At 39.6% G+C, this 17,492-nt stretch overlaps 1 protein-coding gene across 2 annotated transcripts in view; it reads left to right on the top strand.

The window, feature by feature from the left end:
- Positions 1 to 531: 531 nt before the first annotated feature.
- NALF1 (NALCN channel auxiliary factor 1) overlaps positions 532 to 17,492 on the top strand; it is a 703,907-nt gene continuing 686,946 nt past the window's right edge. For both annotated transcript variants that reach the window (XM_050766512.1, XM_050766513.1), the window contains exon 1: positions 532 to 2,194. In XM_050766512.1, coding sequence (XP_050622469.1) covers positions 1,280 to 2,194 — 915 coding nt within the window. In that variant the 5' untranslated portion in view covers positions 532 to 1,279. The remainder of the gene's footprint in view (positions 2,195 to 17,492) is intronic.

The raw sequence follows: 17,492 nt of genomic DNA, 5'->3' as shown, positions 1-17,492 counted from the left end.
TAGAGACCTCTGCCCGGGCGCCTGCAACTCGGACGCTTTCCGGAGCTAGAGCGTGCGGGCGGCGCGGCCGCGAGGAGCCTCCCCGGCCACGCCGCCCGCAGTCTGACTTTTATTTTTCTCTCCAGTGATTAAAACAAAATATCGTGGACGGGGGGACGGAAAGGAAAGAGCAGGCGCCTGAGCCCGGGGAGCCGGGCGGGGAACCCTGGGCGCCGCGGCCCCGCCGCCGCCCGCCCCCGCGCGCCTTCGCCCTCCTCCCGGGCCGAGCCGGCGCCACTGCGCCAGGATGGAGCGAGCTCGGCGCGGGAGGAGATGACGCAAAAGGCAGCGCTCCCCCCAAAAAAGTGTTTCTCCAGGACGAAGATGGCGGCAACTTAGCCCGGGGACTGAAGATGACTGTGGCTCTCGGGAGGCCCAGCCCAGGCGATTCGGCCCGGAGCTCCGCGGGAGGCGGCGTCAGCAGTCGGAGCCCCGGCGGCGGCGCCCGCGGGCGGCCCTGCGGCAGCGGCGGCGGCGGCAGCACTTAGAGCGCGGGGGGGGGGGTGGGGGGGAGGGAGCGCCCCGCCGGAGGCAGCCCAGGCTCCGGACTCTGGGAGAGCCAGCGCGGAGCAGGAGCGGGAGGCGGAGGAGAAGAAGAAGGAGAAGGAAAGGAAGGAGGAGGAAGAGGAGGAGGAGAAGAGGAGGAGGAGGAGGAGGAGGAAGGGAGGCGCTCCGGGCGCCGTCAGTGGGCAGCGGAGGCGCGGCATGCCCCTGGCAGGGGAGAGCGGGCTGGGCTCCGCGGGGCCATGGGGACCCGCGCGCTGACAATGCCTGGGTGACCGGAGCCGCGCTAGCCACCCCGTCACCTCTACCATCGCCCCCTGCACCCAGCCTCGCCACCGGCCACCAGCACAGCCTCCTCCGTCTCTCTCTCTCTCTCTCTCTCTCTCTCTCTCTCTCTCTCTCTCTCTCTCTCTCTCTCTCTCCATTATTGTTTCCCACTCTACAGAGGATGGGGTCGGCTGATGATTAGGTCGGAAGCAAGTCAGACCTTCCTTCAAACCTGGTAATATTTATGTAGGCAAAAGAGACAGAGAGATAAAAGAGAGGGAGAGAGAGAGGGAGAGAGAGAGAGAGAGGAGAGAGGGAGAGGGGGAGAGAGAGAAAGAGAGAGAGAGGAGAGAGAAGAAACGGGAGGAGGGGATAAGGAAATTAAACCCTTTAAGTCAATGCATATTGTGGTGACACCGGCACAGGCGCCCTCACGGTGGAGTCGGCCAGGGCTGTGCGTTCCCAAAATATGACCAGGGGTGCTTGGATGTGTCGGCAGTATGACGACGGCTTAAAAATCTGGTTGGCAGCACCCCGAGAGAACGAGAAACCGTTCATCGATTCCGAGAGGGCTCAGAAATGGCGACTGTCTCTGGCATCTCTCTTGTTTTTCACAGTCCTGCTCTCTGATCACTTGTGGTTCTGCGCCGAGGCCAAGCTGACCCGGGCCCGGGACAAGGAGCACCAGCAGCAGCAGCGGCAGCAGCAGCAGCAGCAGCAGCAGCAGAGGCAGCGGCAGCAGCAGCAGCAGCAGCGGCGGCAGCAGGAGCCCTCCTGGCCCGCGCTCCTGGCGAGCATGGGGGAGTCCTCGCCTGCCGCCCAGGCACACAGACTCCTCTCCGCCTCCTCGTCCCCCACCCTGCCCCCCTCCCCGGGAGACGGCGGCGGTGGCGGCGGCAAGGGCAATCGAGGCAAAGACGACCGGGGCAAGGCTCTTTTTCTAGGAAACTCTGCCAAGCCCGTGTGGCGCCTGGAGACTTGTTACCCCCAGGGCGCGTCCTCGGGCCAGTGCTTCACGGTGGAGAATGCGGACGCGGTGTGCGCCAGGAACTGGAGTCGGGGGGCGGCCGGGGGGGACGGGCAGGAGGTGAGGAGCAAGCATCCCACTCCGCTCTGGAACTTGTCGGATTTTTACCTTTCGTTTTGTAATTCCTACACACTTTGGGAGTTGTTCTCGGGGTTGTCCAGTCCCAACACTTTGAACTGCAGTCTGGATGTGGTGCTCAAGGAAGGCGGCGAGATGACCACCTGCAGGCAGTGCGTCGAGGCTTACCAGGACTATGACCACCATGCTCAGGAGAAATACGAAGAGTTTGAAAGCGTGCTCCACAAATATTTACAGTCGGAGGAGTACTCGGTGAAATCCTGTCCTGAAGACTGTAAGGTAGGAACCCTCGGGGGTTTCCCCCTTTCCTGCACTTTCCTATCTCGTTTGCTCGTTTGGGGTGTTTTCTCGAGTTTATTATTATTATTTTTTTGAGCTCTGGTTTTGTTACTTTGTGTTTTCTGCTGATATTGAGAGCTTGGCTTGCTGTTTGAGTTGAGAATACCTGGTGGATTGCTGGTGGACTGACTAATGCCTTCTTCTGGGAGTCCTTGGAAGATCAGGGAAGTCCCCGGTTATCTGAGATAATAAAGCTGGCACTTTAACTGTTTCTTACATCCATGCAGTTGGCTCAAACTCTGTTACATCTTTTAAAAAATGGAAGTTGAAAAAGTCTTGTCAGGAAGATAGCAATGAGACTGCACACTGATGCTCACAGGTAAAGTCAGAAGAGTTAGAGACAGGCATGTGTGGTTTGCAATATAGATCTGCGCACAGGAACGCTCTCATAGTGACATCATTAAGTTAGTTGAACAAGAGAAAGTGGTTGTAGTTGTTTCAGTAGTTAAAAAAAAAAACCTGTTTTTACAGGGGTAGTTCTGGTCAGAAAGTCTGGGGGCCTACCTGAGGATATTTACTTTTTTTAAGTTTCCTGTTTCCTCTTGAACATTTGTATAATTATTGATCTGGGACTCACTATAAATGAAAAGTTGCAATTAGGTGTCTAGTGATTGATTAGCAATAGGCTATTTATCAGACACCCTATGTAATTAGCTTGATTTTCAGTATGCTTTCCAGAAGTATTAAATGGCAAAACGTTGATGCTATAGTTAAAATTTACTGAAATATTTAATAGTCTGTATTATATTTAAGCTCTCCCTGTTCAATGTAATAAAGAATATAAGCCTTGCTGATGGGCAAATGGGAAGCCTGCGCAAGTTTCTTAAGAATTGGTCTATGGAAATGTAACCATAGGTGCAGGTTTTAATAGGAGTGTCTCTGTCCGTGGTGCTGAAACGATATTTAACCAAGAGCTGTATTGAAGATGAAGATACTGCAGTGACCTTTAGTAGGGAAGATGTAATGACAGAATCTCTATAAGCCGTAGTGTTTTGTTCCAAGGGCAATTTCTTACACAGCACAATAAACTGGTACTGCTTTTCAAAGGAAATAATACACCACATTCTCTCTCTTTCTTTCTCTCTCCTACTTTCCCAATCCTATATACAAACAGAACAACTGTCCCTCTGTCTCACTTGCGTTCTGCTGGGAAAATGAAGTCAAGGGTGGTATAGATCAAATAATTCTGTGACTTTTTGATAAAAGAACTGGACTAAGGGATGCTTATTTTAAATGAATACAGTTGAAGGGCCATATTTTACTTTGGGTGGATTAGTTGTGCTTTTGACAATTAAACTCAAACTGACCTTGCCTTATTATCATTCTTTAAGACCAGAAACGCAGCTCTCTGAAAATAGTAAGTCTGAATTTACAACATTAATTTAGAGTGGTACTTCACTAGACAAGTGTATCTTAAACTTTTCTATCTAGCTTTTTAACCATATCAGTTTAACTTATGCCTGGGAATAAAACTTTAATGGTAGAAATTAATAATGAATAACTACTGCAATTATTGCATAGTTATTTATTTTGACAAGATATGTTGCACTGAAATTGTAAAAAAAAGGGAAACTCTATGTCTGCTAATTCTACTACTAATAAAAATATTGCAGAGGTTTCAGTATAGTTGCGTTCCAGAGTGGTACCCTGTAATAATCATATTTCCCTCCTTTCCTGCACGTAAACCCTAATTTCTGATAATTTTCATTTGTACAACTCAACTCAGTATTTAAAAGATAGTCTGTATTGACAATGGACTGCAGCATATTTTCAAATAAGCATGCCAAATACATCTTAGTTTAAATGTTCAAGTAAATGTATTGAAAAGTTTTCTTTCCCCTTAACCTAAATTACATCTCAACTGTATATTTACATCATTGACATCATCATAGCGATAAAGTATAGTGTAAGTTAACTCATTTATAACGCTATTGCCTACTTCTGGATTATGTTTTTGTGTAAAGTAGAAATTAACTGTATGCACAAAAAAGCACATTATAAAAACCTTAATTTCTTTAAAAACTTATTCTTCACATTGATAAGTAAATGCAGACACTTGATTTCTTGTCACCACACCGGAGAATTAATTACATGTTACGTCTTGCAGACATTTATTGGTTGTGCGGTGTTTTTTTGTTGTGGTTTCTTGTAAACTTGAAATATTTATTCCATAATAGCTGTCGTCAAAATTACAGGTGTAGATTTAAAGTGTGGTGTTCTTGGTTTAAGACTCACAAATCAATTGATTATATGTAGAAAGGTAGTAGAAGCATAGTTTCTTGTTTAACATGTAATTTCTCTTTGATTCGGAAACAGCTACAAACACATTCACATATAAACTGTAATACATGACTTAAAATGTTTTTGTCCTCGAAAGACGTGCCTGAGTTTCTTTCTGAATACTTTTACTTATTTCAGATGGACTTATGCCTATGAAATGACTATCATTAGGAGCCTTCTTCAAGATGGAAGTTCTATGCAAAATTTTTCCTTTCTGAAGGCATCTGCAAAGTCATAGGCTACATTAAAAGTAAATGTATTATATTTATGTAATTGGTAATATTGTCATTAAAAATTAATTTTAATGTATAACTTATAAATATATTTATTAAGATTATAGAGAAAAGAATACATAAAATCATGTGGGCACCACAAATTATTGGGATTCATATTTTAGAAAAACTATATTAACTTTATTATCCTCATTTACAATTAAATGAGTAATGCAGTGATTTCTAAATTTTAGAGTTAGGATGAATTATTACTTTCCAGTTATATATTCTCCCCTCATTCAGAATTGCTACATTTCATATAAAATAAGAATAAATTAAATTTCATTTTGATTTAAATTATTTAAAAGGCTTTTTGACCAATTATTCTGAAGAAACCCCTTAGAATAGATCTAATAGAATTATAGTGTCTCAAATTTATAGTAATTGCTGCTCAAGCATAGATTGGATGTACTTCTATATTGCAATGTATCATCGAAAAAATGTGCACTCAGTAATATTTCTAAATATTCTGATAAATGTAAATATATGCATTTATCTGGGAAATTATTTATGGATAAATAAGGAACACAAGATATTGACTATATCATTACTACTATAGCATTTTGCTGCATTACATAGAGTAGCAAATATTACAGTAGTAATTTTCCCTTGTAGTTTACAGTATTATTTAAAACAATGTTTTCGATATGTAATAAAAAACTGACAAAGCTACCAAAATTTTTAAGTTTGACAATATTAAAAAATGAAATATTCTAAGTTACAAAAGTACAAATATTTATTATAAACATGCTTGATTTTTACTTAAATACAGATTTTCTCTTATACATGCCATTCTTTAGTTCCTGATAATTCTTGCAAATAAATATAACATAAACTTTTATTTTACAGACAAATTTCTATAGTTATTGATAGCTTTATTTAGTTACTATTCCCTCAAACCATTGGTCAATGTAAGTGGGTTTGAGATTAGATTGCAAAATAAATCATTGTACCGTCTATACTTTAGTTCTCTCAGTATAAATTGTAATTTTTGTTCTCTCAAGAATGTATGAATGCTCACATTTTTATTTTACAATCTTATATTAAAGCGGATTATATTGCTTATTTTTATTTAACACACACTGACCGAAAGGATACCTTGCAAGTATTAGGCATGTATAGCAGAGCTCTCTCATTTGTATCACCCACCAACATTACCCAACTAATTTGAGAACATAGAGTTTGGTTTACATAACGTACAATTTGAAAAGAAAAAAATGTATTTCTTAAATTCTTATGTATTTTAGTGCTTTAGTGCTGCACACTGAAGATTCATAAAGAAATAGTTCTCACTCTGTCACCCAGGCTGGAGTGCAGTGGCGCAATCTTGGCTCACTGTAACCTCCACCTCCCAGGTGCAAGCGATTCTCCTGCTTCAGCTTCCCGAGTAGCTGGGACTACAGTTGCGCACCACCACACTTTGGATAATTTTTTGTATTTTTCACAGAGACACTGTTTCATCGTATCCTGACCTCGTGATCTGCCTGCCTTGGCCTCCCAAAGTGCTGGGATTACAGGTGTGAGCCACAGCGCCTGGCCAAGAAAGTTTTTTAAGAAGAAATCAAATATCTTACAAATTTTTTCACTTAAATTTTGAACCAAAAATATTTTTCTCTTGACTAAGTGCTATTGTAGTATCATGTCACTCTTCAGAAGTGTGGAGTACACATCTATAAATAGAACCTTTCAATATTCTATCACTTTATTTACAAATAATTTTTATAATGGAATTGCTTCTCTACAAGATCAGTCTGACCATGCAGATGACTACTTAAAATTTTTTTTTATTGATACCTAATGGTTACACACATTTTTATTTCTTTAACCATTAGTAAAGCTATTTATAAGATTGAGAATATCACAATCATTTTAGTTTATGGTTTATCTCCATGTACAACTATTGATTTATGATTTGCATTTTATTTTTGTAGAAAGATATTCCAAATTATATCTTATTATTAAATATTTGTTTTCTCACAGACTGTGGAATACATATTTTTAGTTTGAACTTGTAACTGGGTCAAACTAGTGGCTACATAGGTATGATCACAAAGTTTAAATAATTGCTGTTATATATTGTTTTTAACCTCTTTTTTTAGATGAAGTTAGTGTCTGCATATACACGGTGAATTAAAGTATTAACAAAGGAAATCAAGCAATGCTCTCATTCTCACTCTCCTCCACATGTAAATCATAATTCATTAACATGTATTTTTACCAGATTTAATGTACAAGAACAAATTTATGGATAACTGTTTCAAACAAAAGACTATTTTGATTTGAAATATGTGAACTGTTGTTTTAATTTTATTTCTCAATTTTCTTTTAAAATATTTATCCCTGTGTTGATCTCACAATGACTAAGCAGCAAATATTTTGTTGTTTCTATTGATTTACATTGCAAATATATTTTTTTCAGTGAACATATACTCTAGATTAGTGGTCTTTGGGGTCACAGTGGAATATCCTGGAAAGCTTTGAGGGCACTAAGGCCAGGGCATCCCCAATCCTAAGAGATTCTGATTTTATCGTCCTGCTGGTGTCATGGGTCTGGGCTCTGTCAAATTTTCCCTGGTGATTCTGATGTGCAGCCAAGGTTGGGAACCACCATTCTGGTTCACAGTGACAATTGATATGGAATGACTTTCAGCTCCTATGTCTCAGTAGTACATAATAATCCCATTTGCTCAACTGATGAAAGTAGAACTCAGGTATTTTTAAAAAGTGGTAATGGCAATAAGACATAGCCCAAGGGCAGGGAACAAATTTCTATTGATGAGACTGAGGAAGTGCATGAGAAGTGAACTAACTGGGTTTCAGGGTTAGGGAATGTGCCAGAAGGGATCATGGAGAGAAGGAGGTGGATGTGTGTGGAGGGCCAGAGTTTTGACTACTTAAGGTTGTGTCAGGCGACTGTGGATTTTCTATATTTTAGCCAAGGTTGTAATATCAGTCATCTTTTTTATTTTTTTAAGTTTAATTCATGAGATACTATATAAAGTTAAATTTAAATTTTATCTAATAAGAAATCAAGCATCATTACAATCTGCATAGTTGAATTTCGTCAGTGTAATGCTTTAATTTACTCTGAATGTTTTTTTCTTTTTTTTTTTGAGATGGAGTTTTGTTCTGTCGTCTAGGCTGGAGTGCAGTGACATAATCTCAGCTCACTGCAACCTCCGCCTCCTGAGTTCAAGCGATTCTCCTGCCTCAGTCTCCCAAGTAGGTGGGATTACAGTAGCTGCGATTATAGCCTTCCACCATGCCTAGCTAATTTTTGTATTTTTGTTGAGATGGTGTTCACCATGTTGGCCGGGCTGGTCTCGAACTCCTGACCTCCAATGATCCACCTGCCTCGGCCTTCTAAACTGCTGGGATTACAGGCGTGAGCCACTGCACCCGGCCCACTCTGATTCTTTAATACTGAAAATGAGAGATGGTTAACATGAGTCCTTTCTTGTCAACAAATTGTTAATGACTTACAGACATATTATACTGGAATGCATGAAAATATTTAATTCTTGGGTAGTTTTTTAAAAAATTCTTGGGCTTTTAAGGTGTTAAAATATGGTAGTTGATTTTCCCCACTTGAGGTTTTCTTTTTACATTGAGTCATTTACAAACAAAATTTATAGAAGCTATCTCAGATGGTTAAAGATCCTGCAAAAGATAGATGTTTAATACCTGTTTAATTACCATTATTGATCTTAGCAGTAGAACATGTGTGATGGGTGAATGCAATAATCATTTCTTTGGAAATACATGGGGATTTTGTATGTCAGCCGCTTCACTTTGCACAAGAAGGAAAATGAGTTCCATCAACATTGTGAAATAGATGACTTAGCCTCTTCACCTCTCAGTTTTCCTTTCCACCTTGTCAATGTGCCTTCTTTCCATGGCTGGGTCCTCTCCTGCCATTTGTTAGCTGCATTTCCAGAGCCTGTGTACCATGGGAAACTCGAAATTCAGAATTCTTTCTTTTCTTCTCTATACCTTTGCCTTCATCAAAGAAGATTGATCTCTTTCTTATTGAGCTGTCACTGACTTTGTTTATTTGAATAGAAAACTGAAGTAAGATGTTAAATAGATGATCATGACAAAGTATTAGCTCCTACAGAAAATGACTTAAATCACCCAGAAATTTAAGCCCTAGAACAATCTTTAATAGCAGGGAACAAGCTTCAGAATTTATTAGATGTCAGAAACTATTCTAATTTGTTTAATCCTCACATCAACTTTATGAGGTAAGTATTATTACAAATTTTACAGATGGGGAATGTGAGGACATAAAGTTAACTATACCAAGGTCAAACAGACGAGTTATTTGTTTGTTTGTTTATTTATTTATTTATTTATTTATTTATTTATTTATTTATTTTGAGACAGAGTCTCTCTCTATTGCCCAGGCTGGAGTGCATTGGCACAATCTCAGCTCACTGCAACCTCCGTCTCCCAGTTCAAGTGATTTTTATGCCTCAGCCCACTGAGTAGCTGGGATTGCAGATGTGCCTCACCACAAATGGCTAATTTTTGTATTTCTGATAGAGATGGAGTTTCCAAATGTTGGCCAGGTCTTGAACTCTCCACCTCAGGTGATGCTCCCACCTCGGCTTTCCAAAGTGCTGGGATTACAGGCCTGAGCCACTGCACCCAGCCAAGATGGGTAATTTAAATATTAGGTTCATTTCATCACTGTAAGTGTTTTCTTTTTCCTTTTGATTAGAAATATTTACAAACATCCCAAAGAATTAAGAGATTATTATAATAAACCTACATATAACTGTCTCATAAATTAACAATTATTAAGAATTTTGCCATATTTGCTCATTCTATTTAGTTTTAATTTATCATCAAAAACATTTGTCAGATGATATAGAAAAAAGAAGAGAGAAATGTGAAAATTCTGGGCAACTAGGATGGATGGCCAGGTTTATCATTGTCAAAGTCTTAGGTAACCTGAATATGAATGAATAGTGTGAAGATCAGAAGAACACTTAGGTTTCTGATTTCACGTTTATAGCTGAGTAGAGAAAGGTGGGAGGGAAGTAAACTTTGGAGATCAATGATAATTTCTACAAATTCATAAATTTCAGTATGGCAGAGTCTCTTAGTCTGGTTGGATTGTGACAAAATACCACATACTGCATGGCTTAAACCATAGATACATATTTTCTCACAGATCCAGAGGCTTCAAGTTCATGACCAAAGTGCAGACAAATTTGGTGTCTAGGGAGGGCTCTCTTCCTGGCTTTCAGATGGCCACCTTCTTACCAAGTCCTCATGTGGGGTTTCCTCTGTGCATGTGTAGTGAGAGAGCAATAGGTTGGGATAGGATGAAGTTGGGATAGGAGAAGCAATAGGTTGGGATAGGATGAAACAGAGATCAATTCAAAAGTTGCTGCCTTTCTTAGGAGTAATAGGATGGTCTTCTAAATCAGTACTCTTCAGAAGAACTTCGTGTGATGATGGAAGTGCTTTATTTTCTGCCCTGTCCAATGTGGTAGCCACTGGCCACATGTGGTTATTGAGCACTTGAAATGTGGCTGGGGTAAATGAAGAGCTAAAAATTTAATTTTATTTAATTGTAATTAGTCCAAGTTTAAATAGCTCCATGGGGCTAGTGACTATGATGTTGGACAGAAAATTCTAAATGACTACAGTGGCCGTGGAAGTGGAGAAGAAAGGCCACATGCAGGAAGCTTTTCTGAGTTCACATTTACAGTATGTAGTAACCAATTTTATTTAGAGGGAGAATATGAAGTAAGTTTTGTAAAGTGTGAAACTGGAGATATGTTTGTGACATTTAAAAAATTATATTAATTTTAACTCAATTGTATCTTCTGGGATACATATATAGAACATACAGGTTTGTTACATTGGTAGACATGTGCCATGGTGGTCTGCTGCATCCATCAACCCATCACCTAGGTATTAAGCCCCATTTAATAGGAAATAAAGGAGGAAGAACAAGTTGAGACTGGTGAAAAAAGGGAGTTCATTTTTGAAGATAATGATAGCAGGAGCTGTCCAGTAGATGGTATGCCACTTGGGCAGGGAGCTTGAGTGCGAAGTCCACTCTCTACTTGTTGGTTTGATCTGGAAGCTGTGGGCAGAGATTAGATGACTTAACCAAAACACGCAATGTGAAGAGAACGCCAAAGATAAATCCTGAGGAAAAGCAACAGTTAAGGGAAGGGTTTGGCAGAAAATGGACCAGGGAAAGAGACAAAGAAGGAAAAAGGAATGACGGTGAGAATGAGAACAAGACATAGGAGTGGGAAGGGTGGGATTGAGAGAGAGAAAAAGAGAGCAGGGAGAAGGAGAAGGATGGAATCATGAGACTGTGATGATCTGAAAGCCTAGGTAAGGATTTTAAGCCAGATACAGAATCAGTGTCCAACATTGCAGAGAGGACATGTGGGATGAAGCCTAGAAATAGGTCACTGAATTTGACAAGTAAGTGTTGGTCACTTTACAAGAGTAGTTTTAACAGAATGGTAGGAAGAGATGTCAAAATGGGATGGATTAAGGAATGAACTGGAGATAGGAAATAAAGACTAGTCCAAACCTCTCTTCACTAAGTTTGGCACTGAAACAGAAAGAGAACAGAATAAGTGGGAAGATGGATGTGAGTTTACAGAAATAAATGATGTATGATGGAATAAACTTTAGAATATGTGTAACCTTTGATCTAAGATCCAGATGGGGGTATGTGATTGAAGGAATATTAAGGACGAATTAATGATGGCAACAGATGGAAAAGAAGAGGTGATGGGTTCTTTTTTTGCTTTTTTCTCTGCCTTGGGGAAGAGGAGAGGTTGTGTCTTGTACATGCTGCTGTACATCTAAGAACCTTTATTTTCTTGTTTATGTTTTAAACAGGAACAATGATTTACTTTCTGAATTTCTGAAAATAAACACATAGTGAACTTGAATATGTTTAAATGCAGTAGAAAACTCATTTTCAAATGATATAAAATAATTATTCGCTTTAAATATGGAATCAGCAACAATTATATAGTATGTATTACTATAAATTATTTTCCATCAGAAGGTATTGCCCTGAGATATAATGGCAAATTTCTATAACCAACTGAATTAAATATGGCTAGCTCTTTCTTGGTTTCCTGAGAAATATTAGTATGTGTAATAGAAAATTATAAAGATAGAAATTAGTTTTAACCCTAATAGGAAAGCATGGTAAAATAGTTTAAAGAATGATTGAGGATAGACTGGTTCAACTTCCAGTTTCACCATTTATTAGTCATATGACATTGCTCAAGTTACTTAAAATAAGGATGTGAATACCTCTCCTATACCAATGGTCAGGGGGAAGAAATTAAGAGACTCCTGAGCATATGAAAATACCTGGCCTAGCGCTTGATGATGCCCAATAAATGGTAGCAACTAATTAAAACCCATGGGAAACATCAGTAAAATTAATATAGTCCTCACTTGAGATCTCATATAAATTTTGTGTAAAGAAGACTCATTTACAAGACTTTTATAAACAGACTTTGCATATTGTATGGTAAAATCCTCTGATTTATTGCATCTACATTTATTGTGCTTCTCTAGAAGGTGACTCTAAATTATTGAACAACTCTAGAGTAAAATGGAAAACACAAGTTCAGTTGGAGTAAAAATGTTTCATTCCTAAGGCTGGAATCTTTTTCTCTATTTTAATTTAGAGATTAACACGTGCTACATTTTAGATTGACCGGATCCTGGTAGGTGTGTAACCAAAGGCCTTGAGCACTTTGGTTCACAGCCTTTTTGAGAGGGCAAGTGAGGAACCATTGTAGTGATCTTCCATCTCCTGTAAACCTGTGGGTAGAAATGAGTCTTGGGAAACGTTTTGTGTTATGTCATCTTTCAGGCATTGGAACGCCATGTGTCTCCAGATTCCACTGTAGAAGGTGTGAACTTTGTCCTGCACCCTAGATTTTCAGCTTTGTATTCTGTTATGTTTGGTTGTCTCTGTTGTTCTCTACTTCACTCAGCATTTATCCACTCAGCTATAGTTAGTGTTTTTATTGATTGAGGAGTGAGATGAAGTGGGTAGCAGATACCCTTGATGTCGAACTAGAGCTACCAGACAAGGCAAACCTGGTAGCCAAGATAGAGAAGATGGAGCAGGTTGAAGAAAAGGTTGGAAGTTGTGTTGCATGAATGGAAACAGGATTACCCTGAGGAAGAGAAGACATAGGGAGACACAGCAATGCTCTTTAACTTGATGAAAATCATCCTGTGGAAGAAAGTCTTACTATCCAATGCTTTGTGTTGCTTTAGGGGTGAGAGTGAGGCTCTGGGTGCAGGTGTTTTGGCAAAAAGATCTCTGCTCTAAATAAGGAAGAGTGTTCTATTAAAGGAATTGCTCTCCTACAAAAGGAAGGGCTGTCTGAGGAACTCAAGAGCACATTTCCACAGAAGATGTACAAATGGGATGGGAGCTGTCGGCCACCACCCTAGAGGGCATCTTTCCTATGGGTTGCAGGTTGGACTACATAATTTTGAACATTCCATCCAACATCCTTTGGCATAAGATGAGGCACCTGGAAGTGACTTTGCATGGTGAGATGGTACTTATTGCCAGTAAAATTCTGTCACATAAAAAAAAAAACCTATTTTTTTTTAGCCTAACACCTTGCTCACAGTAGTAGTACCTTGCTTTTAAAAAGGAAAGCTTGCCAATTTCAACTTTAAATTATTTCTCTGATTCCTATTCATGTTATCAGTGAGAATAATTTAAAAAATAATGAATAAAGTATATATACTTACCCTAGAGTTATGAAGTCAACTAATTTCTAAGTACTTTTTTGCTCTTGCTAATGTCAAGAATATATACTGTCTCATCTCTTCTGATCACAAACATATCAAGCATTATAAACTCTCAAAGAACCCTTTTGAGCAAAGCAGGACTAAACATTATGGCGGTGCTGGGAAGGACAAGTTTCGTATGACCTTTCTCCATTGGTTTCACAGCACTTCTTTGCACATAGTAATTCATGTCCACATCCAATTTTTTGGGACGTTATCGAAAGGACTGAAGTCACTGTATACAAATTCTTTCTCTTGCCCAGGTGCAGTGGCTCATGCCTGTAATCTCAGCACTTTGGGAGGCTAAGGCAGGAGGATCGCTTGAGTTCAGGAGTTTGAAATCAGCTTGGGCAAGATAGTAAGACTCTGTCTCTACAAGAAATTTTTAAAAAATTAGCCAGGCATGGTGGTGCATACCTGTGGTCCCAGCTACATAGGAAGTCACTTGAAACCATGAGGTTGAGGCTACAATGAGCAGTATTCTTGCAACTGTACTCCAGCCTGTACAATAGAGCAAGAGCCTGTCTAAAAAAAAAAAAGAAAAAAATTCTTGTTCTCAGGCAATTCCACTTATTCAATAAACAAGTTCTGTCACGATGATGTTATCATCCGTATGTTATTCATTCCCCCCAAAAATTCAACAGCATGGGCAAAATCAGTTTTCTTTAACAAAGGGGTAACTAAGACTTAAAGAGGTTAACAATGTGTGAACATTCTCATAGGTAAGTATGGCACATCCAGAATTCAAACTCAGGAATACCTGGCTCTTAATCTCTTGGGTTTACCTTCACTATTACTTTATACTGCTCACTGTGCCACAAGTCTTTGCCCGTGTCTGGTTGCCTTGTTGTTTCTTTTGTTTTTGTTTTAGAGGGAAGGAGGTGGAGGAGAACAGTAGGAGTTGATAAAGTATCCAATTATTTGGTACATAAAAGATAATGTAACTTGCTTTACCCAGAATGTGTGCTGTTGTGGCAGCTTGGTGTAAAGCAGGAGTGTCCAATCTTTTGGCTTCTGGGGGCCACATTGGAAGAAGAATTGTCTTGGACCCACATAAAATACACTAACACTAATGATAGCTGATGAGCTAAAAAAGAAAATCGCAAAAATGTTTTAAGAAAGTTTATGAATTTGTGTTGGGCCACATTCAAAGCTCGCCTGGGCTGCCAGCGGCCCACAGGCCGGGGATTGGACAATCTTGGTGTAAGGAATGAGCATGGGCTTAAGAGTCAGAGAGGCCTTGATTCCCAGGGTGCCTTCACCAGTTCCTGTGAAATGGGGATTGGTCCATCCAGTTGAAGGCAGCACCCAGAGAAGCAATGGAGCAAGTGTGTGGTGAAATGTGGCTAGAGCTTCCTTTGCGTCAGCGAAACGCCTCTGCAAAGAGGTGGCCACTCCCTGCTGCGCTTCGCCAGCACTCCACGGTGCCTGCTGGCTAGATGCTGAGCTGGTAGAAAAGATCCACGAGGCTCGCTGCCTAACTCAGTGATTGGTTTCTTACCAAAAGTTGGCCTTTTCCTGGTCCAAATGTACTGCCTCACAGACGGTTTGAAGTAGGTTTCCATATAGGGCTCTCTCTCTCTCTTTTTTTTTGAGACGCAGTCTTGCTCTGTCGCCAGACTGAAGAGTAGTGGCGCGATCTTGGCTCACTGCAACCTCCTCCTCCAGGGTTCAAGCGATTCTCCTGGGTCAGCCTCCCGAGTAGCTGGGATTACAGGCGCACAGCACCACGCCTGGCTAACTTTTTTGTACTTTTAGTAGAGACGGTGTTTCACCATGTTGGCCAGGATGGTCTCAATCTCTTGACCTTGTGATCTGCCCGCCTCAGCCTCCCAAAGTGCTGGGATTACAGGCATGAGCCACCGCCCCCGACCCCATGGGTAATAAATTAAACCTCAGGAATCACAGTGACCCTAGATAGCTGCGGAGTTTGGAGAGAAGCAAATGTTTTTAAAAAGTTCAATCTGAATCTTAAATCATTTAAAATCGGTATCTCCTGCCCGTAGGGAACGGCACACTGGTGGTGTTGGACCACTAGGCAACAAGTTATCGGGCAGGTATGCCTTCTCAGGCAATGGGCTCATGCCAAAGTCCAGATGAAATAGCAAATAGCAAAAAAAAAAAAAAAAAAAAAAAAAAAAAAAAAAAAAAAAGACCACATGCATGAAAATGCAAGTGACCTGCTTTCTGGAGGTTTGGCCAAGTATGGCAGGTTTCAGACACATTCTATGGGTCCTGGGAAGTTTCTAAATATGTATATTGAATATTAAAAGTCACTTATGAAAAGATGAATCCTTTTATATCATTTCAGCTTTGACTGTTTTTACACTGAATGTTCATTTTTATTCAGTGTGTCTGCAAATTCTAGTAAAGAGGAGAGAATTCAGCTCTGAGTGAATAAAATCCTGTCTGTATAGTTTTGCTTCATTGACAATAAAATGGAGTATTTGCTGTCAACTAAATTTGATTTCTCCATTAAATGAATTAACTCTTTAAGATGATTAAAATAATTGATCCAATCTTTAAGTATTTTTTAGTATTTTGTTGTCCTTACAACTTAGTGGGTGAAACAATCCAACTATCTATATGCTATATTCATCTACAATGAGTCAAAGGGGCTATGTTTTGACAAAATCAAACTTTTTTAAAAAAGAGTGCCCAATCTATTTTTGCGTGTTTTATTTAGTCTTTGATGAATACATTTCTCATATCTAAATAACTGCAAAATCTGTGGAACATTAGGAAAGTCTATTGATATTTATGTCTTAAATCTTTAATTGTACATTTAGAATTAAATATATTAGTTTAAAATTTAATTTGTGGTATTGCAGTATTGTGATACTAAGAACTCCAATTTTTTCATACTGAAAATTTCAGTTTTCTTAAAGCTGTGGGGATCATCTTTGATGTTCCTCAATTGTTAAGTAGCGACTTTACAAAAGGCCGTAATTGCAGGAGTGGTTCCAATGCTTATCAGTTTTTCCTAGCTCCCTTTTTGACTGTGTCCACAAGAAAAGCAAAGTAAGACCCATAAACAACTACAATTGAGACAAATAAAAATATGCAAAGATTTAAAACATTGTTTTGTAATTAATTTTCTGGGGCTAATAATCTTTCTCAGAAATATGGTAAATCACTGATTAGGAAATGAAGTTCAGGTTTTCAATATTACACCCTACTTAGATGGATGTTAAATTTTCTCACAATGTCAACTTTAGTCAGATTAAACGCCAAATCTGAGCAGTGCAAATTTGCATTCCTTTTACAACTGGAGAACATTAATAATATTAAAACAATATAGCTAAAGACACTATACAGCACTCAACAATTTCCTTTTTCTCCATGTGATGACTAGAGTAGACGAACTGTAGAAAAATTAATTTACGATAGAGCTGGTTTAGGGAAAAATAATATTCACTCAAATATGACTTTTAATTAATTCATCTTAATAGCCTGACATGTGAAATGCATGGGATAAGATGAAGTGTCTGAATGGATGCTGCCGATAAGCCAGGGAAACCACAAAATGATGTTTGAGAGTTCGCATTTCCTACCTCTGACCAATTATAATAATTTTTTCTTATCAGTGGAATGCTAGCTCCATTGTGGGTTATTTTGTATGGCCCTGAACCTGTACTTTTTCTGCTGTGTTTTTTTGATGGCATGACAACAGATAATGTACTTAATGTGGAAACTTAACGAAAAATAATTTTCCAGGGGGCTTTTCAACCTGGTTCTTCTGATTTTTTCAAGTAATGGTGAAGGACCATTTTCTTGGTTGCCCATGCTTGTGGAATGAGCACATGAATCAGACAGACCCAGATCTGTCAGTTCTGAAGAGGTCACATGCATTGCTTTGAAATGAT

The sequence above is a fragment of the Macaca thibetana genome, chromosome 17 (genome assembly GCF_024542745.1).
Source record: "Macaca thibetana thibetana isolate TM-01 chromosome 17, ASM2454274v1, whole genome shotgun sequence".
NCBI lineage: Eukaryota > Metazoa > Chordata > Mammalia > Primates > Cercopithecidae > Macaca > Macaca thibetana.
The sequence above is the reverse complement of the archived record's forward strand: the minus strand, read 5'-3'. Positions and strand labels throughout refer to the sequence as shown.